A 24714-nucleotide genomic window follows, 5' to 3' on the forward strand; every position below is an offset into this window, starting at 1 on the left:
TGGGGGCCCACTTCTTTGCGATGTGGGTGTGTGGCACCCCAGGCCTTACAGATTGGAAAAATAAGCTAAGGCACCTGTGCAGTGCTTAAATCAATAATTAAGTCAAAATAATACAGTGAGGTGGTAAAAAGCTGCAGATGATCAGTGGGTGTCTGTGTCATAAGACTGCCAACATGGGGGCAGCTGCTTGGGGGCCCATTTCAACTGCAAAAGCTGAAAGACCCAGACGCCATCCCTCAGTGGGGAGACCGACAGCACAATGGGTTTATTGGCCCCCACATTGGACTCACTCACTATCCGCTTTCAAAACTGTCATCCAGCCCCTGCCGGGCTGACCAAGAGAGCTGTGGCCAGATGGAACAAGACACAGACATTAAACGGGGCCTGGGCTTTGCTGTTAAAAGGCCCTGAAATTACTAGCATAAAACATTTCGCTGTTAGCACCTGCATTCATAAACTTACATTTTTAGGTAATTGAAATTGTGATGTCGGGTTAGCACTTGCATGCCAGGGTGGTGATTGGAAGGGAAGTGGTTACATGAGATATCTCATTCTCACAGCAGTCCTTAAGTCTGACGGTTCAGGAATGAGGGCGAGAGTTAGCTGCTTGTAACATTGAAGCTTCATCAGAATAGTCCCATTCGAATGTGGAAAGATGTGGAAAGATATTAGATGTGCCCCCACAAGTAAGTTTGCCCCTCCCCCACAGGCTCTGAATTTAGGGTCCCTCCTAACATTTCAAATGTTAGTCCCACTCCGTCGCCCCCCGAAAATGTTGGCTAGGTGCACCTCTGATGCCATGACCCCACCCCTTAATTAAGTGGCCCGCAGGTCTGCTAAATTTAGGGGTGGGGGCTGGCACACACACTCACATACAACACTTTCACCCATGCATTCATCCACCAGTCACACAACTCCTTGCATGCACGCAAACATAAAACCAAACACAGCATTGACACCAACATAAACGCCAACATACAAGCACATATACTACACATATATACACATTTAAATTAAAATAAAAAACACCTTACCTCCATGCACCCTTGAAAAGCCCCCGCGCAGCCACGGGGGACCGGATGGCACTCACTCCAACACGTGGACATGCTGTCTGACAGGAGAGGAGTTAATCAGTCAGCATGGTCACGCTGAGCAACGTGAACACACTGAGTGGCAGGAGAGGAGTCCTCTCCTGTTAGGCAGCATGTCCACGTTGTCAGCTGAATAATGGGAGGCAGCAGAGCTCACTTCTGAGCCCTGCTGTCTCCCATTATTTTGCTGTTTGTTGCGGAGCCAAATGGCTTCGCAACAAACAGCAAGATGATTTCAGGGGCAGAGAGAAGACAGCACAGACCCGCATGTGAACAATGGACACGGGTGGACTGTGCTGCCTTCTATTTAGGAGAGGGGGCCGCGAGGCCCGCTGCAAGCGCGAGGCCCGGGGCACACTTTGCCCCCCCCCTGCACCCGCCTCGTGACGGCCCTGGGTCAGTCTATCACTTCTAAATATAGTGTAGCCTGGTGGGATGGCTAGTGAAAGGGCTAGCCCTGATGGTGCGTGCATCCAGATTTCCGTGATGGCCAGGGGGTTGAGATATCCTACTGTCTGGAGATCGTGGATGTTGAGAACCTGGGTTGGTAGTGAGCGGCTATTGACCAGTGTAAAGATTAAGAAGCGGGCGCTTATTACTACTGTGCAGGGTGTGGCTAAGTTGGTGGGAACGGTGCTGTTGGTGCTAGACCGACAGGGGTGTTGGCAGGGCTGAAGTTGTGTGTCACAAGGGCAAGCTGGTTTGGGTCTGTGTTCGGTATTCAGCAAGTTTGAAGTCTTGTGCATGTATTTTATGCCTTTTTGTTTTTGTGTTTTACGTACTGTCTTTCTGAACATGTTCAGTTGTTTCTTTTTAGGGCCAGTCCAATGATTTTAGGAGATTCCTTCCTGGTGTGTGGGGTGGTCCGTTGGACTGTCATGAATAGTCTTTGTGCCTGTGTTCGCTTACTGTTGGGGTACAAACTTATTGCAGAGTTCCTTAACTTCTAATAGCGGATTGGTCCAGATATCCTCAATCTCTTGCATCTAATTGGGTATCGGGTAATATTATCCCCCCCAATAATATCACCACATATATGGTCGTCGGGAACGGTTATAGGCGATATTATTAGTGGGGATCATTTTTGGGGTGAATGGGGTTGCGGGGGTGTCCCCCCGATCCCTTTAAAATAATATAGGAGTTGCAGTGTTTGTCCCTTGCAGGTTCAATGGGTTAATATTGCCGCAAAAATGCAGCGCCATTCGTGTATGTCGAAATGTTTGTGGGGATATTAACACATGGAGCCTCTAATTGGTCACATAGGTCTTTTTTTTCTTCGCCTGCTTTTCTTACTAGTGATGCGGCACTGTTCTCTTTTTTTTTGTTGTTCTCCTCTGAGGTTGACACTTGTGCCTTTAGTGTTGAATTGCTGATCTGCTTGTTGTGTCTTTCATTGGGGGCAGCCCATCTTTTGGCTGCTTATGAGGACTAATAATGTGTCATTTTGATCATTACATTTCTTAAAGCATGAATGGCTTTCTGCCGCTAGTGTCCTCAGTGTCCATGCAGTGGTCTTGAAAGATTGGATGCGTTCTGTTGCTTTGGGATTCCTTGTCAGTAGTAGTGATTCAGCCAGGCGAAGCTCGAGCAGGCCCAAACCCAGTCAGTGACTGCAGCTCGACCAGAGTTTCGAGTCCGTACATGGCAAAGACATGGACCGAACTCCAACTGCTGGCGTCTCAGTGCTGTGCAAATATTTAGACTAACAGTAAGGTAATGGTGAAAAGAGGTTTGATTTCTAATCAAAAAGGAGCACGAAATTGAGCTTTAAGAGAAGACTGGAAAGGCTAGAGAGTAAGAGCAGAACGTGGACAAAGTAAAAGCATTAAATAATTCAGGAGAAAGAAGCGTTAAGGAGCCAAGTCCTATATTGAACACAAGGTGATTGCGGAGCAGCCACAGGACTGTGAAAAAGATTCAAGTGCATGAGTGGCAGCCAAGAGGCCGTGAAGAAGATTCAAGTGCATGATTGGCAGCCAAGAGGCCGCGAAGAAGATTCATGAGTGGCAGCCAAGAGGCCGCGAAGAAGATTCAAGAGCATGAGTGGCACCCAAGAGACTGTGAAGAAGATTCAGGTGCATGAGTGGCAGCCAAGGGACCGCGAAGAAGATTCATGAGTGGCAGCCAAGGGACCGCGAAGAAGATTCAAGTGCATGAGTGGCAGCCAAGAGGCCGTGAAGAAGATTCAAGTGCATGATTGGCAGCCAAGGGACCGCGGAGAAGATTCATGAGTGGCAGCCAAGGGACCGCGAAGAAGATTCAAGAGCATGAGTGGCACCCAAGAGACTGTGAAGAAGATTCAGGTGCATGAGTGGCAGCCAAGGGACCGCGAAGAAGATTCATGAGTGGCAGCCAAGGGACCGCGAAGAAGATTCAAGAGCATGAGTGGCACCCAAGAGACTGTGAAGAAGATTCAGGTGCATGAGTGGTAGCATAGACTGGCACCAAAGAGGAAAGACAACAGGGAGCAACACCAAATCAAGGCAGAAGAAACTAAACTGGAGCTGCGCGTGAAAAGGAAGCCTTTGCAGTGCATTAAGAGAATGAGAGCGCAGTGGAGGCAACTGTCGAACGTGAATATCGGAAGTAAAGCTGTGAAGAGGCGCATGACCATAGGGAGTGCAAGGGAAACAGAAGAACAGACCGTCTCCAAAGCACTTTATTTGATTGTGTGCCAACATAAGTGCCATTCTGCTGGAGGCCGACACGTGTTGTTGTGCAGGAAATGCGCAGCGCAACCCGTGGCTGAGGAAGAAAAGGGAAGTCTGAAGCCTTATTGAAAAATAAACCCCTATTTAAATATTTCAAAAAAGGTAGCAAGCGCTCCTCTCCAGAAAGAACATGGCATGATAACCTGTTCTGAGATGTGTTTGCAGCACACGCTTTTTGCTCACTGTACCTTTCACAGATGGGAAATATCCATTTGCATATCAGTCTTTGTCCCGCCCACATGGGCAGTCCAGCACCGAAATGCTATGGCAATTCCTCTCTGAGCAAGAGTACCACCAGCAACCCCATACACGTGTTTCAGCCTTGTTGGGCCTCATCAGTGGGGTGAAGCTGAGCCTCTCTGAACACCCCTATTTAAACACTGTAATGTTGTAGAGCAGGCTATTTGCTTGTAAGATGGGAGAAACGTTTCCTTTTTTGTGGCACCCTCAGTTTGTGTGAAACGACGATTCATTTCAGGTAATTTTCATCACACACAGTTGTCTGTGCACCGTCTTTAAACGTGTATTATCTGTAATTTCCCCTATATTCTATGAACACTGCCATTCTTTTGCTGCTCAGCTCTCGTTTAGCTCTCTCAGTTAAGCACTCTGGCTCGGCTCTACCAATGATTTCTCTGGCTCCTCCACTTCTACTCGTCACCTGGTCTCCACTGGTTGGCTACTCTCAACCCTGCGTGCTCTACATGACCTCCTTCCGTGTGAAAGTGCCTAGGTACCTGACTGAAGCCGGAATCCCGCCAGAAGCCGCTCCTGTGTTCCTAGCAGTAGAGCAGGGCGTGCTTTACCTTCAATGTACGCTCTAACCTGCAGTGATGCATTAGTTTACAAATCGTTATTTACGTATTGCAGCAAATGGGACTTGTGGGAAGTGCAGGGCACCATTGAGCACGTGCCCTGTGCACTTAGCACCGGCTGTATCCCCTCCTTTGACGTGCTCAAACATGGCAGAGTCGAAGTATACGTTGATACATTCTCGCGATTGGTCCGGTTACTTGAAGGGACTGGACCAGGCACCATTTGCCTTTATTTATCTCTTGGTATTTCAGAGCTTCATCTCGCTCTTCCTGTCTCCAGCAGCACCCCTCTCAAACTTTATCTCCCACTAAGACAGTCTCTCTCAATCTGTATTTTGCGTATTTCAACACAACGGATAATTGAAGCATTCTCTTTAGCGCTTCTCTTCCTCCAACGCTTGTCCTTCCTTTGTTTATCCTTTCTTTAACTCTCGTGCTTCGCATCTTTCACCAACCGGGATCCCTTATACCTTTGAACTCTCCAGTTGTGATCAGCGTAGCTGTTGTGGTTTCTCTGTGTTGGGGTACGGGACTCGTCCCTCCAGCACTCCTGGGTGGCTTTGCTGGCCCAGGGGAACAAGCAACTTCAAGGACGGCCCTCTAGAATATCCGCTCCTCACGCACTCCCCTTCTGGCTCCTTGGAGATACGGCTCCCTCGCCACGCTCTCTAGCCCACTCCAGCCACTGACCTTGAGCATCTCGGCGCTCTGCTCTCTGACAGTGGTACTTGGTGTGCTCAGGCCTTTCCAGCTGCCTGCTCGCTCAGTTCCTTCTCTGGTTCAACCTTTTTAGTCTTGTCTCACACAGCTACTTTTTCTATACACCTGAGTATTAACAGACTTCAGGTGTCTTGCTCTTTTGTTCATTGCCTGACTTTGTCTGATCTTGTTAACGGGACATTCGTAAACATGGTAGAGTGCCTCTGGATTTGTATTCTGCGTGTTGATGGGGTTATGATGTTTTGAGCAAGGAGAGTACATGGGGAAACGGGTGTCGGATACACAATTCACCTTGTAGGCTGAGGGAATGTTGGGTAGTGGGTGTTTGGAAAGGGGGGATACCATGTACCGTCTTTGGGTAATCCCTCCCCAATCCCAGAGGACCCAACACCAATTTGATCCTCCCTCACTAGTTTGCCCCCAGGGTCGGGATCCAAAAACGATGGCCCTCCCCATGCCACCTGTTTTGAAGTTCCCCGGGAATAGGAAGAGAAAACCCCTCAGGTTTTTCACACTACGTACAGGGAATGCCTCTACGTACAGGGAATGCCTAATTCAGTGGCAGCCTTGGCGGTGGCAGCGCCCCGAGCAGTAAAGGAAAAAATGTACGTCCCTGGTCAATGGCAGGGAAAGGGGTTGCCTGACGCGCCTTCTCCCATCACGCCAGCTCGGGAGAGCACTTGAAAGACTCCCCCGAGCTGGCGTGGTGGGAGGGGGTGCTAATGGCACCCTGTGTGGTCGCCCTTGAGTCCCTGTCCGAAGGCCGGCCTGCCTAAATGGGACCTTTAGTAAAACGGCTGTTTTGCAATGTTCGGCTTTGCACATACTGAGCGGTGAAGAGTTCTCCTTTGGCAGGAGCACCCTCTGCAGGTTGTGGGAGGAACAGCACCATCAAACTTTGTATATGTGTGTGCTCCCGAATTTGCCGTAGGAAACCGGAGTAGCTTGATATTTGTTTCATGGTTGATTGTGCTAGCATGTGAGCCCTTATGTTCGGGATTGCAGAGATTCGTGCACAGATACATAAATGGGTCTCTAGTCATTTCAAAGCTGAACAGGACTTTGCAGATCATAAAGTTGCTCGTTTTTTTCCATAACGTTTAAAATGTTGTGCACTCCGTTTCTAATTTGTTCTGTTAGCAGATGAAAGATCTGAGGCGAGTTTTTTAAGTTCTGAAGTTATTAACAGGTTAAGCCGGCATGTCTGCTGGTTCTAGCCTCTTTCCCCTATCCCCTACGAGCACTTTCTTCTTAAGCAAACTGTAGTTCTTATAAAAACATACTCCCTTCTCCAAGAAATGGCATTCAAACACCACTGGGCATTCCGTACTGGCGCTCCTAACTATACAAATGTCACTGTGGTTGGCATCGCTGAGTCCGATACAGAAACAGTAGTATCTGGTCAGCCATGCCAACACCACCGCTTGATAGTTATCGGCAGTACAAGAAGCGACCTGGTATGTCGAGCGCAACAAGGAAAAGATAGACTTATTGATTTCATGATCAAAATAAGAATTGTGGGCCCTGAAGAAGTGCAAGCGCACGAAACGCATGTAGGCAGTGCAATATTTGGCATAAGATAACCTACTTATGACTATATACTAAATTAAGACAATACGTTTGGCCTTTAGCTTGTTCAATAGTGATTAAAACATTAGATGTCCCTAGTGTAGCTTAGCTAGTTCATACTAAAGGGCAGAGTCATCGACCCTGGGCATTAGCTTAGCAAGTATCCAATTCTATTAGCACATGGATGGCAATCACTGAAGCCCCTGGAATTTTTACTCTGACCCTGCCGGTTAATCTTGCCACCGGGCTAGAGTGGGGAACACTTCAGCACCACCTGAAAATGCACCCCCCCCAGACTAGTTGCAAAGTTGAAGTATATTATGCAATCTGTAATTTAATGCGCACGCAACCCCCAGCCAGTCCACCTCAAGTAGCAGTGCCTGTTTTGTAAGGCAACCTGGAATAGGGGAGACAGCCGGAAAAGGCTACATACCGAAGCCCTGACCATGTGCTACCACTCAGAACCAATCCGAGTTTAATAGATGAAGTACCAGGGCTGCCGCTAGGCGCCCATCTGAGTTTAATAGATGAAGTACCAGGGCTGCCGCTCAGCGCCCATCCGAGTTTAATAGATTAAGTACCGACATATCACATCGGCCATGAACACACCACTCAGTAATTGCGGCGCTCAGTACCTGCCTTCATGTTGTGACTTTCTCTTGCTTGAAATGTTGAGATCTGTGTGCTACTGCCCTCGGATATACACCCATTCATCTATACAAAGAAATGCCTGCCTCTGAGTCCCTCAGCACCATGTGATGGCTGATCTATGTTCCAGTATCCTGAGTTAATGAGGTCGCCCATAGGGGAACACAAATGATCTAGCCGTCCTTCAACACCCCATGATCCCATGGCTAACATTACAAAGTACCCATCAACTGCTTGGTCCTTGGGACTCATAGAGTGCTTGATAGCGACTAAGCAAATAACCGTACAACGTTCCAAGGGTTTAATAAACAATATTAAACTAAAGGCTGCTGCAGACCGCTACTGTTACTTTAATCTGAGTGATACCCAGCCTGGTACCCCCATCCACTTCCCCCCCATTGTCTGAATTCTTATTGGTGGTTCCCTGCCTTCATTTTGGTAAATGTCTGTGCCCGCTCACTGCCAAGTGCTTGCCTCTGATAGCCTGCGCACCACCTGCGCGCTCTTCTTGGGCGTCGGTGCTGAATGCAGGCTCGCCTAGCTGTGTAGGCACTTGTCTAAAGGTGGAACCCACTAGCCTCATCTGATCATGCCTGTATGGTGTTTGGGTGAGCGGGCCCGTCCCAGCTTCACTGCCCTAATGTGCCGGCACCATAGACTAACCAGTGCACTTGCCTGGGCCATCAATAACTAGAGGTAGAGGAGCCAATGGATTTATGGGTACAGCCTAGGGGCCTGGCTTGGCTGTAGTTGCCAAATGCGAACCGAGCCAACACAAGATGGATGCCTTGCTGCCTGCCTCCCACGCTCAAACGCAAAGCCCATGCTGGTTATCCTTCTCCTCAACCCCCACAACACAAACCCAATAGCTGGCCTCCTCTTCCCTACACCAACATACACCTGATGTCCTGCTTTTTTTCACCCATAAGAGGCCTATACCTGGCTTTCAATTGTAGAAGAAATGGCAAAAGTGAAATGTAACAATTGTTTCCATTATCACGCGTTTTCTGGAAGATGGCATTTGGTCCGTTTCTGCACTTTAGACACTTGAGCACATACCAATACGGCTAGTAATTTGTTGCTTCCCCTGCTTTTTCTTTTTGTTGATTTTTAAAGTTTACATATTATTTTTAAAAACTATATTAGCGGGACTAGGTATACCTGCGATCTTCTGCAGAGGCTTAGTGACTCTCCGGCCTCTATTAACCTTCGTACGTTGAACAGTTAGAGAGTCTGGCATTGACAAGCTCAGTGGAACACCGTCCTCTACTGGAGCCGATGATGCTCACAATCATAGCCCCGGTGTTTGAGGGGCATCATTAACGCCAGATCTGCCGTAAAGAATGCAGCGAAACTCAAAGACCTTCTCATTGGCTTCAAATTAGATAGCCTTTTTATAACCAAAATGTGGTTTTCGGCTAATTTCGTCTGTTTTATCTGCTTGTTCCTTCAAACTTTTTTGATATAATCGTGAGCATTAGAAAGAGGTGGGGGTGGGGGGGTTGCCATAATTTTATAAACTGTACTTATCCAATTTTCACAGTTTGAACTGGGAAGAGTCCGCCCATGTTTCTGCCTGTACTCTCTGTATCTCACCAAATGAGTCTATGCAGGTGGTTTGCTACCGACCGCCAGGCCCCATTGGGTCTTTTCGTGACAACCTAAAGTTGTATCTTGGCTCAGAAGCTGTATCGTGTCCCAAATTGGTGTTTCTTGGTGACTTTAATGTTTGGTACAATGTCCCTGATAACTCAGACTGTCTCAAGTTGAAAGAAATGCCAGTGTCGCAGGATCCATCTTCACTAACATCAGCTTCTCATACCTTGGGACACTGTCTGGATTTAGTACTGTTTAGAGGGTTGAGTGTAATTCACCAGGAAAATGTGGCAGAGACCATGGTCTGACCACTCAGTCGTATTTTCTATTCTTACTGATTGTGGGTTTTTCAAAGGCCGTCTTGATGACGGATATCCTCTCGCGCAGTAAAAAAGATCTCGATGCTATCACGAGATCTCAGTTAGTTGCTGAACCTCTCTCCATTGATACTAACCGTGATGAGTATGATGAGTTGAAAGAGTCGCTGTAATGCAAGAGCACCTCCTAAAAGCCAAAAAACAAATTAAGAATAAAAATAACCCTTGGTTCTCTGATTCTTTAAAAAACTTGAAACAAAATTACCGTAAGGAAAAGAGAATCTGTCTCAAAACCAGGGACATTACATTACGCACTGCCAAAATGGCACTGGCTATTTATAAAAAGGGAATTGTAATTGCAAAATCAGTTTTTCAAAAACAGATTGACTCTACAAAGAATCGATCGAAAGAGCTGCTTGCCATAATAAAGACTCTAACGTCTCCTGAATGTGCTCCTCGGGTTACCTCCCGCCTCCTACACTGGCAAATCAGCTACATTCCTTTTCCTAATGATGAAGTTAATTCTATTCGTTCGAACGTTGATTCGCAAACGCCCAATCCACAAATTCTTAGTCAAAATCTAGACTCTCCAATAGTATCGTCTCCCAACTTTACATTTTCCCTAGTATGGTCGGACGATATTGAAATCCTGATTCAGAAGCTCAATTCCACGAATCGCGACTACGACCCTATCCCAGCTTATCTGGCGAGACAACATGCCTCATTCCGTCTATGTTCAAAATAAACCCTATTTTTGATTAATTCGGGATTGTTTGGAGAGATGTACTTCAGTCAAAACAATGTCTTTAAATAGTGTCGGTGATTAAGATGGTGGGGACAACAGGGTGATTAAGTAGACATCGTTTCTGAAATCTTGAATGAATAGCTATAAGTTCAAGTACCACATCCGAACTAATGCTGTTAAAAAGAGTGAAAATAATTCTGATTGTTATCAATAATTCCTGGTGGGACAACCTGCTTTTCTTTTATTTTCTAGGAGCTATGATGCTTGAGAGGGATGTCCTGTGAATAAGTATCTTGCACTTTGTCATTCCTTGCAAATTCTTGTAGGTCCCTGTGGCTTGTGAAGGAAATATAAACTTGTGGCTCTTTCGCTCTTCATTGCAGGTTGCGATGACGACTTCCCGGCATTTCCTTGGGAAAGCTAGTGCTAGGAGAATCACGCATGCATGACGCGGGTTGGTCTGCAAGGACATTGACGAGGTGGGAGACCTGCTTACGGGCAAAAAGAGGCTGTGCATCCATATGTTTAGGCAAGTGGGGGGGGGCAGGTCTTCTGGAACTTGAGCCTAAGAACCCACTCTCCCGTCTGCATGGCAGGGGTGGAGGACCTAGAAGGGAAGTATTGATTTCTACGCTCCACAGGCCTGCAGCCAGTTCAAGCTTCTGTAGTGCCTGGAAGCTGACTGCCTGCATATTTCGATTGTTGAACCCACACTCTCAAGAGAGGGAGTCTAGCAAAGTTGATCAAACCGCCCAGAGACTCCTTTCGCCCCCTCAAAGGATGCAACTCTCCTAGGCACTCGCAGACACCTGGGCATAGGGCCTTATAGCCCATTGCCTGCTATCTCGCTTCCAGCTGGTTCCAGCACATAGGATAGCCATCACAGGACATAAGAGGGTGCAGTGCTTACTACTGGGGGTGCAGGCATGTGGTGTAGCGTAGCAGTGCCTGGGGGAGTTAACTGACCCCTCAGTTCACCTGGGACGCCGCGCAGTCTCTTCCCACCGAGAATATGCCAGTCCCCCAGAAAGACCTGTCATCACTCTTCCCCTCCGTCTGAGAATACCTTTCCCTTTCTATTCCAGTCTTGATCCTCATCCTAGGGTCCTGTCTGCTCCTATTGGCTCTGGTCTGATGTATTGCGGGCTCTTGCACTTGTCGTGGGTTGAAACCCATACATGTAACCATCTCGCCAGATTTCAAATTCTTTGCCAGTGTTTATAACTTTTAGATTTCTCAATTATCCATGTCTCCCGTTTTCTTCAATTCTTCTTTAAATGTCCATTTAATGTATATAATTGTCTGAAATACCTCTTTCCACCATTCTTGTAATGTAAGGGCACTCCGCCTCCTCCTCCTCCTCAATTGTCGCAAGATTTATCTTGCAATAATCTTTTCCATGAAGGAAATGTCTTCTGTATTACATAGTATTGTTTAAGAAACCTTTCAGACATACCATCTTTGCTGATCTTTTGATCTGTGTGGAGCGATGGTACCACAGTAGCTATTGCTGGGGTTTAGTCTACTATTCTTTGAGCATTGCCCAATTAACCCTAATATGTAACATTATTCCAGCTTGATTTCCACACTTGTTACAGTAAGCATTTCCTCTGAGTTTCTACAATTTGGTGTGCCTAATATACTTCAATTAATATATAATGTTGATCATATTGTCAGTTGAAGGATTCTATTGTGTTGAGAGCTGTTTTACTAACTCAATCCATAAAAAGTGATTTCTTACTCTAGCAACTAAGCCCAATTATATCGATATTTTTCCATTGTGTTTTGTTAGGAGACATTTTTCTAATGTTTCAATTTAATGTTTCGGAAGCACACTACATCCGACTCTCTCTCCCTAAGCACTTTCCATTTCGAGCCCTCCGCTCATCCACCTCCAACTCTGAGGTTCAGACACTTCTCCAGGCAGAGAGTGGGGGCTAGATTTCTGTGCTCGGCTGGGGCCTCCCTCGAACAGCTTCCCTGCCCCTCTCATAGTTGAGCAGGACTACCTAAGGTTCTGGGAGCATCTCAAGACTTTCCTTTTTTACTTCTGCTTTCTCTCTCTCCCCTGCTGAAGTACCTGTCTGCTCCGCTTACTGGTTACCTTACCACCCTCTGAACCTTAATGGGCACCAGGGTCCTTCACGACCAGTAGCCCCTTGCACTGCCCCCGGGGTTCCCACGCACTTGGGGGCTGTTTCTGCAACCCTATAGTGCCCTGCCTACTTGCACTTACTTGAGCCGGGCCACCCTGGTAGCACTTATTGAGCTTGCGTATTGCCCTCTTCCCCCCTCACTCCCCCTGGCACTTGTCCTTTCCCTTCCCCCTCACACTTGCGGGATCTGAATGACACAAGGCCTAGTAAGATCGTTTGTTTTGTCCTCCCTTGTGTTCCCTTCCTTGTCGCGCCTAGAAACACTTGTGTATAAAAGTGTTATAAATGACTTATCAAATCATTATCTATAATTGCAAATAATTTAATGCCCTTGCAATGCAGCCTTACATTTGCATCTGTATCCGTTTTGCAGGTGCTGGTTCAGGGGATGTTTTCAGTTGCCGACACCGAACCATTGTTATTTCCTATTTCCTTGACTTTTCATATGTTCTTATCTGTTCATTATACATTAGTTAAGTGAACCCATTTCTTATGTGTTTTGTTCCAGTAATAAGTCACTCAGTACTGCAAGGCAGATGAATTCCTTTTTTTAAATTTTTTTTTTAAAGCAATTTATTGAAGAAAGGAAGATGATGGCAAGGATATGAATTGTGCAGAGTGTGTAAAAAACAAAACATGCAGACCACAGATAAATCACCTTTCCATTTTTAGGACGTAGATGGAGCACCCAACTGTGACAAACTCACACGGACAGACCTGGGAGGAAGAAAGTGGGAGGACAGAGAGAGAGAGAGAGTGAAGGGGATACAACCACAGATGTGCGACGTGGACAAAACGCAGAAAAGTCCACCCACGCCGTACATCACCAGCACAGACCCAACTGAATTGCCTTTTAGTGTATGCATTCCCAACTTTGGTTTGTTATTTCTGTCCACGTTAGTTAACAGGCATAGGTTTAAAATATTCAGAGATATTCTCTGCAATCTGATTTTGTGTCTATTAATTCACAGGACCTTCTTTACTTTGGGTGGGTGCTGCTTTCCGTCTCATAATAACACATTTGTGACTCTAGTTGATCCCCTGATCACAAAGACTCCATGATCGGTGTAAGAATTTAGTGGCAGTGGGCTATGATGGGCATCTCCCGCAAAGTGGGGGGTATGGGGTTCCTCTTTGTTCCACAAGCTTGAAAGTGAGGTGGAGAAGGTGAGTAGACAAAATGTTCTTTTGCCCAAAGGCTGATAAATGACTAGCACTGGCCCGTGATAGCGTCAAAAGCGACCTACTCTTCCTCCTATCCCCAGAATGAGATTCTTGGTCATTCAAAATGGCCACCAAGATGAAGATTTGGAGAAATGGCTGACATGGTTGATGTTCTAGTCCATAATAATAATAATAATTATGTGCTGGTTTGGACTACAACTTCCAGGGCCCTTCATTGTTCAATATTTTGGCTAAGGATGAAGTCCAAAACATCTGGAGGGCCACATAATGAGAAGCCGTGCCCGAGACCGAGTCCATCTGTACCATGTTGGCCCAAGCTAACTTGCACTATGCTTGGGCTACAGAAGTTGCAGATCACCTGATGCTTTAATATATTTTGACTGGTTTATGAACAATGCTCTCCCAAGAGAATCGTGTTAAAGGTAAGTAGCTTTTTTCACAGAACATGGAGTTTAGCATTGCAGTCCCCCTGCAGGGGGCCTGTTAATTAGTCAACAGTATGCGAGGAAGTCTCCAAGGGCGCAGAGGGTGGATAAAACATTGGACTTTGACATGAGGGCAGCCTGCACTTTGCATGTTCAAATCCTGCGGCAGGGATAACTTTTCATCCTTCCAATGTTGACAAAGTACCATTCGGAAGTGGGGAGTAATAATACCTGTTATTATGGCACATAGAAGCTAGAGGAATCTGGCATGTGGAGCTATATAAGCACACAATACTATTGGGAGTGCTTGCCGTCTGGTGACCACGGCCCTTTTTCTGACCACAGGTGGCTCTGCTGTATATGTCCACGCGGCTGATTGTGAACCTGTCACAGACTTACATCCCCATGTACCTGACCAACTCCCTGCAGCTGCCGAAGGTGAGGCAGTGTGTTTTTCTGTAGTACTGGGTCTCTCTCCCTCTCCTTTTCTCTCGTTCTCTTTCGCGTTCTCTTTCTTGTTCTTTTCTTTCTTTCTCTCTCTCTTTCTCCAGCATGGGGTCTGGCATGGATTCACATGCTCATGAATATTCCCCGTCGTCAGGCTGGGAATCCTCGGTAAAGAAAAAACTCAGTATCAGTTTCGTTTCTGACTTTCGTAGTAGTAGCCAATCACTGATTTCTGCGTCATACTGACCACAGCCAATGACTGCCCTCTCCCTAAGCCCCGCCTCTGGCAGCCATCCACAGATTTTTACCGCACGTTCAAGTGTTGGGATCCTCGTGCTATTGCTCTCGAGCTTTAGTGCGTTTTCGCACTTTTTTCATAGGAACATTTTCTCTTTTTTCGGTCAAAGAGCCTCAAGCTCCACCGTTTCTATATCCGATCAACGGGGACCCGTGTCGGATTCTTCTACGCCCCTCAAGGGTGAAGATTTCGTCGAGCTACGCTTTGGAGGACTCCAGAACTTTCTCAGGCCCATCTCGGACATGGCCCAGGAGAAGGGAAGCTCGACGCCCGGGAAGCTGTTCAGGGTCTGCCCTGCATGCCAGCTTCAGAATGTCTTCAAGGAGGACGAACACTCCCTTTGCCTCTACTGCCTGCATGAGGACAAGACGCACGTGGAGAAGGACTGTGCGTTTTGCGGGAACATGTCGGAGCCAACCATAAAGGACCGCCATCTGCGTCTCGTCAACTGGCTGGAAGGGAAGAGCCCGTCAGGCGAGAAAAAGAAAAAGAAGAAGAAGTCTGAGCGGTCTTCTAAGACCTTTGAGGGCGCCCCGGCGACAGGGGCCCAACAGAAGGCCAAGCACCACGAGTCCGCGGGCACCGGGAGCGCCGAACGGTCGGGCTCTTCGGTTGCCAGGCAGGGCGCAGCCTCCCCGGCGCCATCAACCACGAGCCAACGCTCTGGCTCGGGTAAGAGGAAGTCCGAGCACCCGGCGAAGCTTCTGGAGAGGCCCCGGTCGAGCTCGAAGGCCAATTCGGAGGGGGAGCGAGGCGGTGACCCCCCCCCCCTAAGGAGAAGGTGGTGAGCACACCTAAGGTGGCGAAAGTCTTGATCCACCCGGCCAAGGCCTCTATCGAGACAGTCGCGGCGGCCCTGGCTCAGCCTGAGAAGGCTACACCAATGGAGGCGACCTCGGGGCCCAGAGTCTCCCTGCTACTGCGTATGGAGTCCTCTTTCAAGCCCATCGACAGGACCCCCGTGAAACTTCCGGAGAAGAAGGGGGGGGCAGATGGCCATCGTGGATTCGGCCTCCATCTCTGAAGAGGAGCTGATCGAAGTCTTAAGCCACGGCATTGGCTTGGAGGAAGACCAGCCCGTCGGGAGGGACCCCGACGAGGGGGACGACGAGAACGTCGATGGTCCCAACGAGCTTCCTGTCCGCCCGTCGGAACCCCCTCAACCAGTGCCGCAAGACAACTCGGCGGCCATTTTGTTGGCTATACAGTCCTTATGCTCGGAGATAAGGACGAGATTGCCGTTACCACCGACGGAGGAACCGCCCCCGATGGGGGACCCGGAGCCGGGACCTTCTGGGAGCCCTCCTCCTAATAGAAGAAGGATTCATCCTCCACCTCCTTTTCAACCATCGTGCCCGTCTCAGCCCTCCACCCGTCCATGACCCGGGGGGATGACACGGGGACGGACACGGCCGCGACGGGTACAGACAAGGTTTACGGTGAGGATCCTCCATCGTCACCTCCTCCCCGGGCTTCCCCGCCCGACGAGATTGGATCGTTTCATGCCATGATCGCCAGGGCATCCGAGCTTTTCCAGCTCTGCCCGGAAGAGAAGAAGGAAGGCTTCCTTTATCAACGACGCGAGACCAAGAGGAAGATGGTCCTTGATGTACCTCTACTAGACGATATCTGGGATGAGGGTCTCTCCCTCCTCAAGGACCCATCCACAACGCCTGCGAGAAGGGATCGGTACGAGAAGAAGTACCGGGTCCTGGACACAGCCCTCTTGTTCCTTCGGGCACAGCCGACCCCAGACTCGGTGGTCTCCGCGGCGGCCAGGAAGAAAGCAGGGGGGGGGCCCATCGGCCTCCACGTCAACTTCCCCCCCGGACGGCGAGGGAAAGAAATTGGACACGATGGGACGCAGAGTCATCTCATCGACAGCGACGACGATTAAGGCTGCCAACGCCTTGGCTATCGTAGCACGCTACGACAGGGAGTTGTGGTACAAGATCGCCCCCCTGCTGGACTTCCTACCGGACGACAAGAGGGCTGAGGCCCTGGAGATCTTGCAGGAAGGGGACGTGGCATCGGACCACGCCAATACGGTAGCGACGGACATCGCTAGTTGGGCAACGGTGTTTGCCTTGGACGGCGTGGATGGCTCAAGGCAACGGACTTCCGGCAGGACGTGCAGACCAGTTTTGGACATGCCATTCGACGGGAACAACCTGTTTGGGAAAACAGTGGACGATTCCCTGCAAGCCATCAAGGCGGACACGGAGACGGCCCGGGCTCTTGGTGTTCTCCAGCAACGACGGCCGCCCTTTCGGAGCACCGGAGGCAAGCAGGGTGCCTCCAAAGGTTCCGGCGGATATTCCACCTACCGTCAAGCGGCCCGTTCGTCACAAGAAGCCAACAGGGGACGAGGCAAGTCGGGCGGACCCCGCCGTCGTCGCCAAGGAGGACAAGGCGGCAAAGCCTCGTCGAAGCAGGACTGAACCGGCCGTGGGGTCGGGCCCCCACCGAAGCACCCCGGTGGGAGGCCGGCTGGTGAACTTCGTCGGCGTGTGGTAGTCCATCTCCACCGACCGTTGGGTGCTGGATGCCCTGGCCCAGGGTCACGCGCTTGATTTTCTAAAGAAGTGCCCGCGCGTCCCCACCGTGGACAGGAAGGAACATCACGTCCCTCAACTTCTCTTGGAGGTAAAGGCGATGCTCAAGAAAGGCGCCATCGAGCTCGTCCCAAAGAAGCTTCGGGGCTCTGGAGTTTACTCAAGATACTTCCTCGTGAAGAAGAAGACAGGAGGATGGCGTCCCATCCTGGACCTACGACGACTGAACAAATTCATCAAGGCACAGAAGTTCCGGATGGTCACCCTCCAGCACGTCCTGGGTCAGCTGAGGAGGGCGATTTCCTGTCGTCGTTGGATTTGGAGGATGCCTACTTCCATATACCCATCCTAGGGGGACACCGAAAGTTTCTCAGATTCGTGGTCTAAGGGTGGCACTACCAGTTCAGAGCCCTTCCCTTCGGATTTAGGTCGGCACCCAGGGTGTTCACCAAGTGCCTCGCACCGGTGGCGGCGCGGCTGCGCCTGGAGGTGATCCACGTCTACCCCTACCTGGACGACAAGACAAGGGAGCTCGCCGCGGAACACACGGCGAGGACCGTCCAACTACTCACGGTCCTGGGATTCTCCATGAACTACGCCAAGTCCCACCTGGTGCCCGCGCAAGACGCACTTTCTGGGAGCGAAACTCGACACAGTGGCGCCATCTTGGGCAAGGTGCAGCGGATGCTGGTTGCGGACGCGGCCAAGGTGAGGTCCATCAAATCCCTCCTCGGAATGATGTCTTCTTGCATTTCTCATCCGCCTGTGCAGGCTTCGGATGCGCCCGTTGCAGGAGTTCCTGGACGCTCGCTGGGTCCAGACGACGGGCAGCTTCGAGGACAGGATCACACTCGACGAGAGTTTCCGATGAGCGATCCGGTGGTGGGGCACCCGCGCGCATCTGACGGCGGGCATGGACTTCCAGACCCTGGGCCACCAGAAGACAGTGACCACGGATGCCTCCCTGGAAGGGTGGGGAGCGCACACCGAAAATCTGCACGCGAGAGGCCTTTGGCTTCCGACAGAGAAATCCCTCCATATCAACGTCCTGGAACTCCGTGCAGGGTTTTGGGCCCTCAGGTCCTTCCTTCCGTCCCTCAAGGGCAAGGTGGTGAGGATCTTCACCGACCACACCACCACCATGTTCTACATCAGGAAGCAGGGCGGTACCAGATCCCCAGCCCTGTCCAAGGAGGTGCAGGATCTGTGGCATTGGGCCGTCGCCTAAGGGATGGTGTTGTTTCATCTGGCAGGAATAAAAAACACCATCGCCGACTCGCTCAGCAGAGAGCTGCGCTCGTGCCACGAGTGGGAACTACGAGAGGACCTAGTGGACCGCCTCTTCCGACGCTGGGGCACACCCCAGATCGATCTGTTCGCGACGGCGACGAACTCCAAGTGCCGGAGGTTCGCCAGCAGGTTTCCCCAGCCGAGGAGCATGGGCGATGCTTTCTCGTTCCCCTGGGAGGGCCTATTCCTGTACGCGTTCCCTCCTTTACCGTTGCTGATCCGGCTCATCAACCAGCTCAAGAGGTCACGGTGCAGGATGATACTCGTCGCACCCGCGTGGCCGAGGCAGATATGGTTCCCGGGCCTTCTGGACTTGTCAGCGTCCCCGTCAATCAAGCTGCCAGTGGACGCGGATCTTCTCTCCAGGGAAGGAGGCGCCATCCTCCATCACGACCCAAAGTCGCTGAACTTGCAGGCCTGGTTCCTGCAGCGCTAGAGTTTGGAGGTTACGACATACCGGCCGACTGCAGAGAGGTTCTTGCAAAGGCCAGGGCGTCCTCAACTCTTAAATGCTACGGACACAAATGGAAGAGGTTCTCTGTCTGGTGCCACGCACAGAAGATTAACCCTCTACGGATTACGGCTCTGCAAGTACTGCCGTACCTACTGACGCTGGCCAAGGCCGGACTAGCGCACGCTTCCATCAAGATTCATCTTGCTGCGATCTCCCGATACACCAGAACCATGGGACGGACATCCTTGTGGTCTCATCGTCTGGTGAAGGAATTCATGAAGGGACTGTTCAGATCGTTCCCGCCGGTGAAGGCGCCGGCCCCGGCGTGGGAGCTCAACGTGGTGCTGACCAAGCTCATGGGGCCTCCGTTCGAGCCTCTGCACTCAGCTTCGTTGAAGTTCTTGTTGTGGAAAACAGCGTTCCTTGTGGCCATCACCTCCGCACGATGAGTGGGAGAGATCCAGGCCCTTTCCTGCTAGCCCCCGTGCTTGACTTTTCACGACACGAGGGTAGTGCTCAGGACGCACCCCTCCTTCATGCCCAAGGTGCCGTCAGACTTCCACCTCAACGAACCCTTGGTGTTGCCGGTTTTATTCCCGTCGCCTTCGTCGCCGGCAGAGAGGACTTTGCACTCGCTGGATGTGGCTAGAGCACTGAAGTTCTACGTGGACCGCACAAAGAGCTTTCGGAAGACGTCACAACTTTTTGTGAACTTTGGACCTGTCAATCGGGGGAAGGCTCTCGCAAAGGCTTCCATTTCCAGATGGCTCTCCGGCTGTATCATGTACTGTCATCGGTTGGCAAACCGACCGCTGCCCGGCCGTCCGAGAGCCCATTCCACCAGAGTAATTGCAGCTACCACGGCGTTCCTATCTGGTGTGCCCCTGCTGGACATCTGCAGGGTTGCTACGTGGAGGTCGACGCACACTTTCACGAAATTCTACTGCGTCGACCGGGATTCCAGGGAGGAGTCCAGGGTCGGCCAAGCAGTGCTGCGCAACCTGTTCGCCTAAGGTGAGCCTGGTGAGGAGGTTAGAGACGCTTAATGTTGAGTTGTTGTATTGCTTAATGTTGAGCCTGTGGTTGTGCATGTGTGTACTGCTATGTATTCTCTTATTCATGAGCATGTGAATCCATGCCAGACCCCATGCTGGAGAAGGAACAAGTTACTTACAGGTAAGTAACTTGTTCCTTCTCCAGCATGGGGTCTGGCATGGATTCACATGCGAACCCTCCCTCCTACCCCTCTGCGGCTCTTCACTTGGTCATACTGCCACTTCACGTGCTACCAAATCTGAGGATGGCTGCCAGAGGCGGGGTTTAGGGAGAGGGCAGTCATTGGCTGTGGTCAGTATGACGCAGAAATCAGTGATTGGTTACTACTACGAAAGTCGGATCAGAAACGAAACTGATACTGAGTTTTTTTCTTTACCGACGATTCCCAGCCTGACGATGGGGAATATTCATGAGCATGTGAATCCATGCCAGACCCATGCTGGAGAACAACAGTTACAGGTAAGTAACTTGTTCCTTCTCTCTCTTTCTTTCTCTCTTTCTTTCTCTCTTTCTCTTTCTCTCTCTTTCTCTTTTTCTTTCTCTTTCTCTCTCCTCTCTCCTTCTCCTTCTCTCTCCTTTCTCTCCTTCTCCTTCTCTTTCTCTTTCTCTCTCCTTCTCTTTTCTCTCTCTTCCTTTCTTTCTCTCTCCTCTCCTCCTTCTCTCTCCTTTCTTTCTCTTCTTTCTCTTTCTCTTTCTCTCCTCTCTCCTTCTCCTTCTCTCTCTCCTCCTTCTCCTCCTTCTCTCCTTTCTCTCTGTCTCTCTTTCTCTCTCCTCTCTCCTTCTTCTCTCTCGTTTCTCTCCCTCTTTCTCTCACTCACCCTCTTTCTCACCCTCTTTCTCTCCTTCACCCTTTCTCTCCCTCTCCTTCTCTCTCTCCTCTCGCCTTCTCTCTCTCTCTCCTTCTCTCTCCCCCTCTTTCTCTCCCTCACCCTCTCGCTCGCTCTCTCCCCCCCCCCACCCCCTAGGCGTACCGTTACTCTGATGTTTCCATGATATTGGTTTCCTCTCTTTTTTGGCAGCGGTTCATCGCGACCATCCCTCTGGTGATGTACGTGAGCGGTTTCATCTCCTCTCTCGTCATGAAACCCGTTAACAGGTGGATGGGAAGAAATGTGAGTGAGATTATGAAGTGTGATCAAGTCAGAATGAGTCGAGAGAGAGAAATTGGTAGACCAAATGAAAATAAACCAAAATGGACACGGAGGTGTATAAAGGCCTATGGGTTAAAGGAGGATTGTATTACTTCTTTGGAGAATGCAGTAAGAGGGAAGAGTGATTAAATACTCTGTGGGAAGGTCCGAGGGGGAACCAAGTGGTGGCGTTCGAACCTTGTTGTTTCAGGTTGGGATAAAATGTGGAGGGGTCAGGGTAGTTTCATGCCATTTTTGTTTTTTTACATGTACCTTGCTGTTTCTGAATCGTTTTAATCTGCTCTTAGCATCTTCCTGCTATTCTTTCTCTTTTGTTGCTGCATTGTAGCTGCGTCTCCCTTTCCTACTCTTGCTGAGCTTTCTGTTATTTTCTTGCTAATGTTCTTTGACTGTTTGTTGCTGTGCCCACTGTTTCCTGTTCTGCTCTTGCTGATCTTTCTGTTCTTATCTTGCTAATGTTCTTTGATTGTTGCTGTTCTCGCTGCGTCTTGCTATTCTCTCATACTTGGTTCTTTTCTTGCTAGTGTTGTTTGATTGTGGCAGTGCCCACTGTTTCTTGTTCTTCTACTCTTGTTGAGCGTTCTGTTCTTTTCTTGCTATTCTTTGACTGTTGCTCTCGCTGCTTCTTGCTCTTCTCTCATACTTGTTTTATTGCTATTGTTCGTTGACTGTTTGTTACTGTGCCCACGGTTTCTTGTTCTTCTACTCTTGCTGAGCATTCTTTTCTTGCTAATGTTCTTTGTTGCTGTTCTTGCTCTTCTCTCATACTTCATTATGTTCATGCTATTCTTTGAATGTTTGTTGTCCCCACTGTTTCTTGATCTACTCTTGCTGAGCATTCTGTTCTTTTCTGGCTATTCTTTGACTGTTTTTTGTTGTTCTCGCTGCTTCTTGCTCTTCTCTCGTACTTGTTTTATTGCTATTGTTCGTTGACTGTTTGTTGCTGTGCCCACTGTTTCTTGTTCTTCTACTCTTGCTGAGCATTCTTTTCTTGCTAATGTTCTTTGTTGCTGTTCTTGTTCTCTCATACTTCGTTCTTTTCTTGCTATTGTTCTTTGATTGTTGCTGTAAGATTTACACCAACACAACATGTCAAAAGGTGCTGTTGCCTGCACTTCTTTAAAAACATGGTCTTAGTTTCTTGTCTTCTTTAAGGGCCTTTTACAGTTTTCCTGGCACACATTCTCACTCTTCTCTCGTATTTCTTCTTTCTTCCATTTGATGATTCCAGTTCACCTATTTCCTGGGCTTAGTTGCAATCCTGGCCTTCGCCTCTTGGGTAGCACTGGACCGTCATATGGGGATATCAGTTTATGGTGCTGCTGTGGTACTGGGTGTTGGATCTGCCACCATCTTGGTTACCTCGCTCTCCATGACGGCAGACCTGATAGGCGTTAACTCGGTGAGTATTGCAATGGTGGTACAGAGGTGCCAAGCTTCTGTGGGATGTCTGTGAAGGATGCACTAGAGAAACCAAGGATGCTTGGTGGCATGAGGCTTTGGGGCTGCTGTGTTTTGGTTTAATACTTCTGAGTAACCAGGTTTGACAGTTGTTTCAGAGTGTCCAGTGTGGGGAAGGTGGTCAGTGCTTTAGAGAGTGGAAGGTTGTGGTGTTAGAATTGTGATGTGTTGGCAAGTCTGGTGCAGTTTGCCCACTGTTTCTTGTTCTTCTACTCTTGCTGAGCATTCTTTTCTTGGGTTGGTTTTACCGCTTTAGACATGTTGAGGTTGGTGGGCGGATGTAGAGGCGCATTAAGTGGGGAATAGGTACCAAGGCTGGGCACGCACACACGGATGGAGATACCCACATGTGGGAGCTGCAAAACCTGCTGAAGTAACTTACACCTGTATCTTGGTCATGTGTTTTACATGTTCAAGCGTTAGCCCATGTTGCCTGCGCACTATTTGCGCGGTAGAGTATTTCAGTACATCGTGTTTTTTTGGATGTATGCTTGTGTATCCTCCTATCGAAGGCCTGGATACTTGAAGTATTTCACATTTGATGTGTGCTAATTGTGGTGTGGAGTACGTGTGAATACACCGACCCATAGGAGGGTACGCATAAATTATCTGATATGACGTGTTGTGCAAGATCACTGATGGAGTACATTGGAGGAGAAAACAGTCTCATACCGTGTGCATATTTTGGGGTCCGTAAATGGGGGAGATGATTGTCTGCACTGGTCCTATGGCAGATGGGAAGTGCGCCAGAGCCCTACAGTCCATTGGAGCATGTAGACCAGGGAGCCCGATGAGGTGACTGTTTTCTTTGCTTGTGATTGAGGCAGTGTAGATGGGAGTGGTGTGAGGGTCTCTGGAACCCCTTGGAATGCTCTTAGTATAGTGGGTGGTGACATGTGCTCTGTTCCCTCGCTGAAGCATCCCTCTGTGTCTCATTAACTGCAGCAAAGCGGAGCCTTTGTGTACGGAGCAATGAGCTTCACCGACAAAGTGGCCAATGGGCTGGCAGTGGTGCTGATCCAGAGCCTGCATCCCTGCCAGTAAGTGATGATCCTACCCGTCTGTCTATGGGCGTGGCTGCTGCTTTCTGCCCCAATTGTTTCCTCTTGACCACTTCATGAGCGATGTCACACGAAGCAATGCTGAGGGGAATAGGAGAAAGGCAACTGGGGATTTGTCCAAGTAGATCCCGGGGATGGGGGAATCTGTATGGACAGCGGATGGAGGAATCTGTATGGACAGCGGATGGGGAATCTGTATGGACAGCCATCCCTTTGAATCTCCGTGACGCACAGTTAGTTTTCAGAAGTGCGGGCCTAACTGAGGTCGGTGAACATGCAGCAACGCATTCAGTATTCATAATGTAACAGTGTACACTCAAAGGTAGGCATCGTCTTTGCTGTCTCCCTGGTCTGTGCAGGCAGTTTCCTGGCCCTGGTCTGTGCGGGCATTTTCCCCCGTCCCTGGTCTGTGCGGGCATTTTCCCCCGTCCCTGGTCTGTGCAGGCATTTTCCCCCGTCCCTGGTCTGTGCGGGCATTTTCCCCCGTCCCTGGTCTGTGCGGGCATTTTCCCCGTCCCTGGTCTGTGCAGGCCGTTTCCCCGTCCCTGGTCTAAGCTGTCGTACTGCCCTCCTCATCTAAATATTCTATTTCTGCAGAAGAATGAATGGTCTTGAATGGCTGGCTTCTACTTCTTAGACCCACCTCTTCGCTTAATAGCAAAGTGATGAGATGGAATTTTCTGTTTCAGTGAACTGCCATAAATTAAGTTGTACCTTGGCTGTGAGAAAAAGCAGATGCATGCCCTAAAAAAAGGAATCCCTCCATTACTGAAAAGGGTATCCATATTTTTGATTGGGAAACTTTAGTGAGATTGTTGGGTATTGCGTTCTTTTGCCAACAATAATTACTTCATAGTACTTTACCATAAAGTAATTACTTCGAATGTAGATCTAATTGTTTAGGAAATTCGGGGGTAAGGGGTAAAAAGGGGGTTGCAAGGGGGTTGCGTAGGGGCAGTGAAG

At 49.4% G+C, this 24714-nt stretch overlaps 1 protein-coding gene across 2 annotated transcripts in view; it reads left to right on the top strand.

The window, feature by feature from the left end:
- Positions 1 to 24714, top strand: part of MFSD12 (major facilitator superfamily domain containing 12) — a 208519-nt gene that overhangs the window by 98800 nt on the left and 85005 nt on the right. Inside the window, exons 6-9 of one of the 2 annotated variants that reach the window (XM_069649442.1) lie at positions 14324 to 14416; positions 21098 to 21190; positions 22461 to 22631; positions 23636 to 23730. In XM_069649442.1, the coding sequence (XP_069505543.1) occupies positions 14324 to 14416; positions 21098 to 21190; positions 22461 to 22631; positions 23636 to 23730 (452 nt within the window). The remainder of the gene's footprint in view (positions 1 to 14323; positions 14417 to 21097; positions 21191 to 22460; positions 22632 to 23635; positions 23731 to 24714) is intronic. The other variant, XM_069649443.1, reaches the window with a different exon arrangement.

This window comes from Ambystoma mexicanum, chromosome 1p (assembly GCF_040938575.1).
Source record: "Ambystoma mexicanum isolate Mex_15411 chromosome 1p, UKY_AmexF1_1, whole genome shotgun sequence".
Classification (NCBI taxonomy): domain Eukaryota; kingdom Metazoa; phylum Chordata; class Amphibia; order Caudata; family Ambystomatidae; genus Ambystoma; species Ambystoma mexicanum.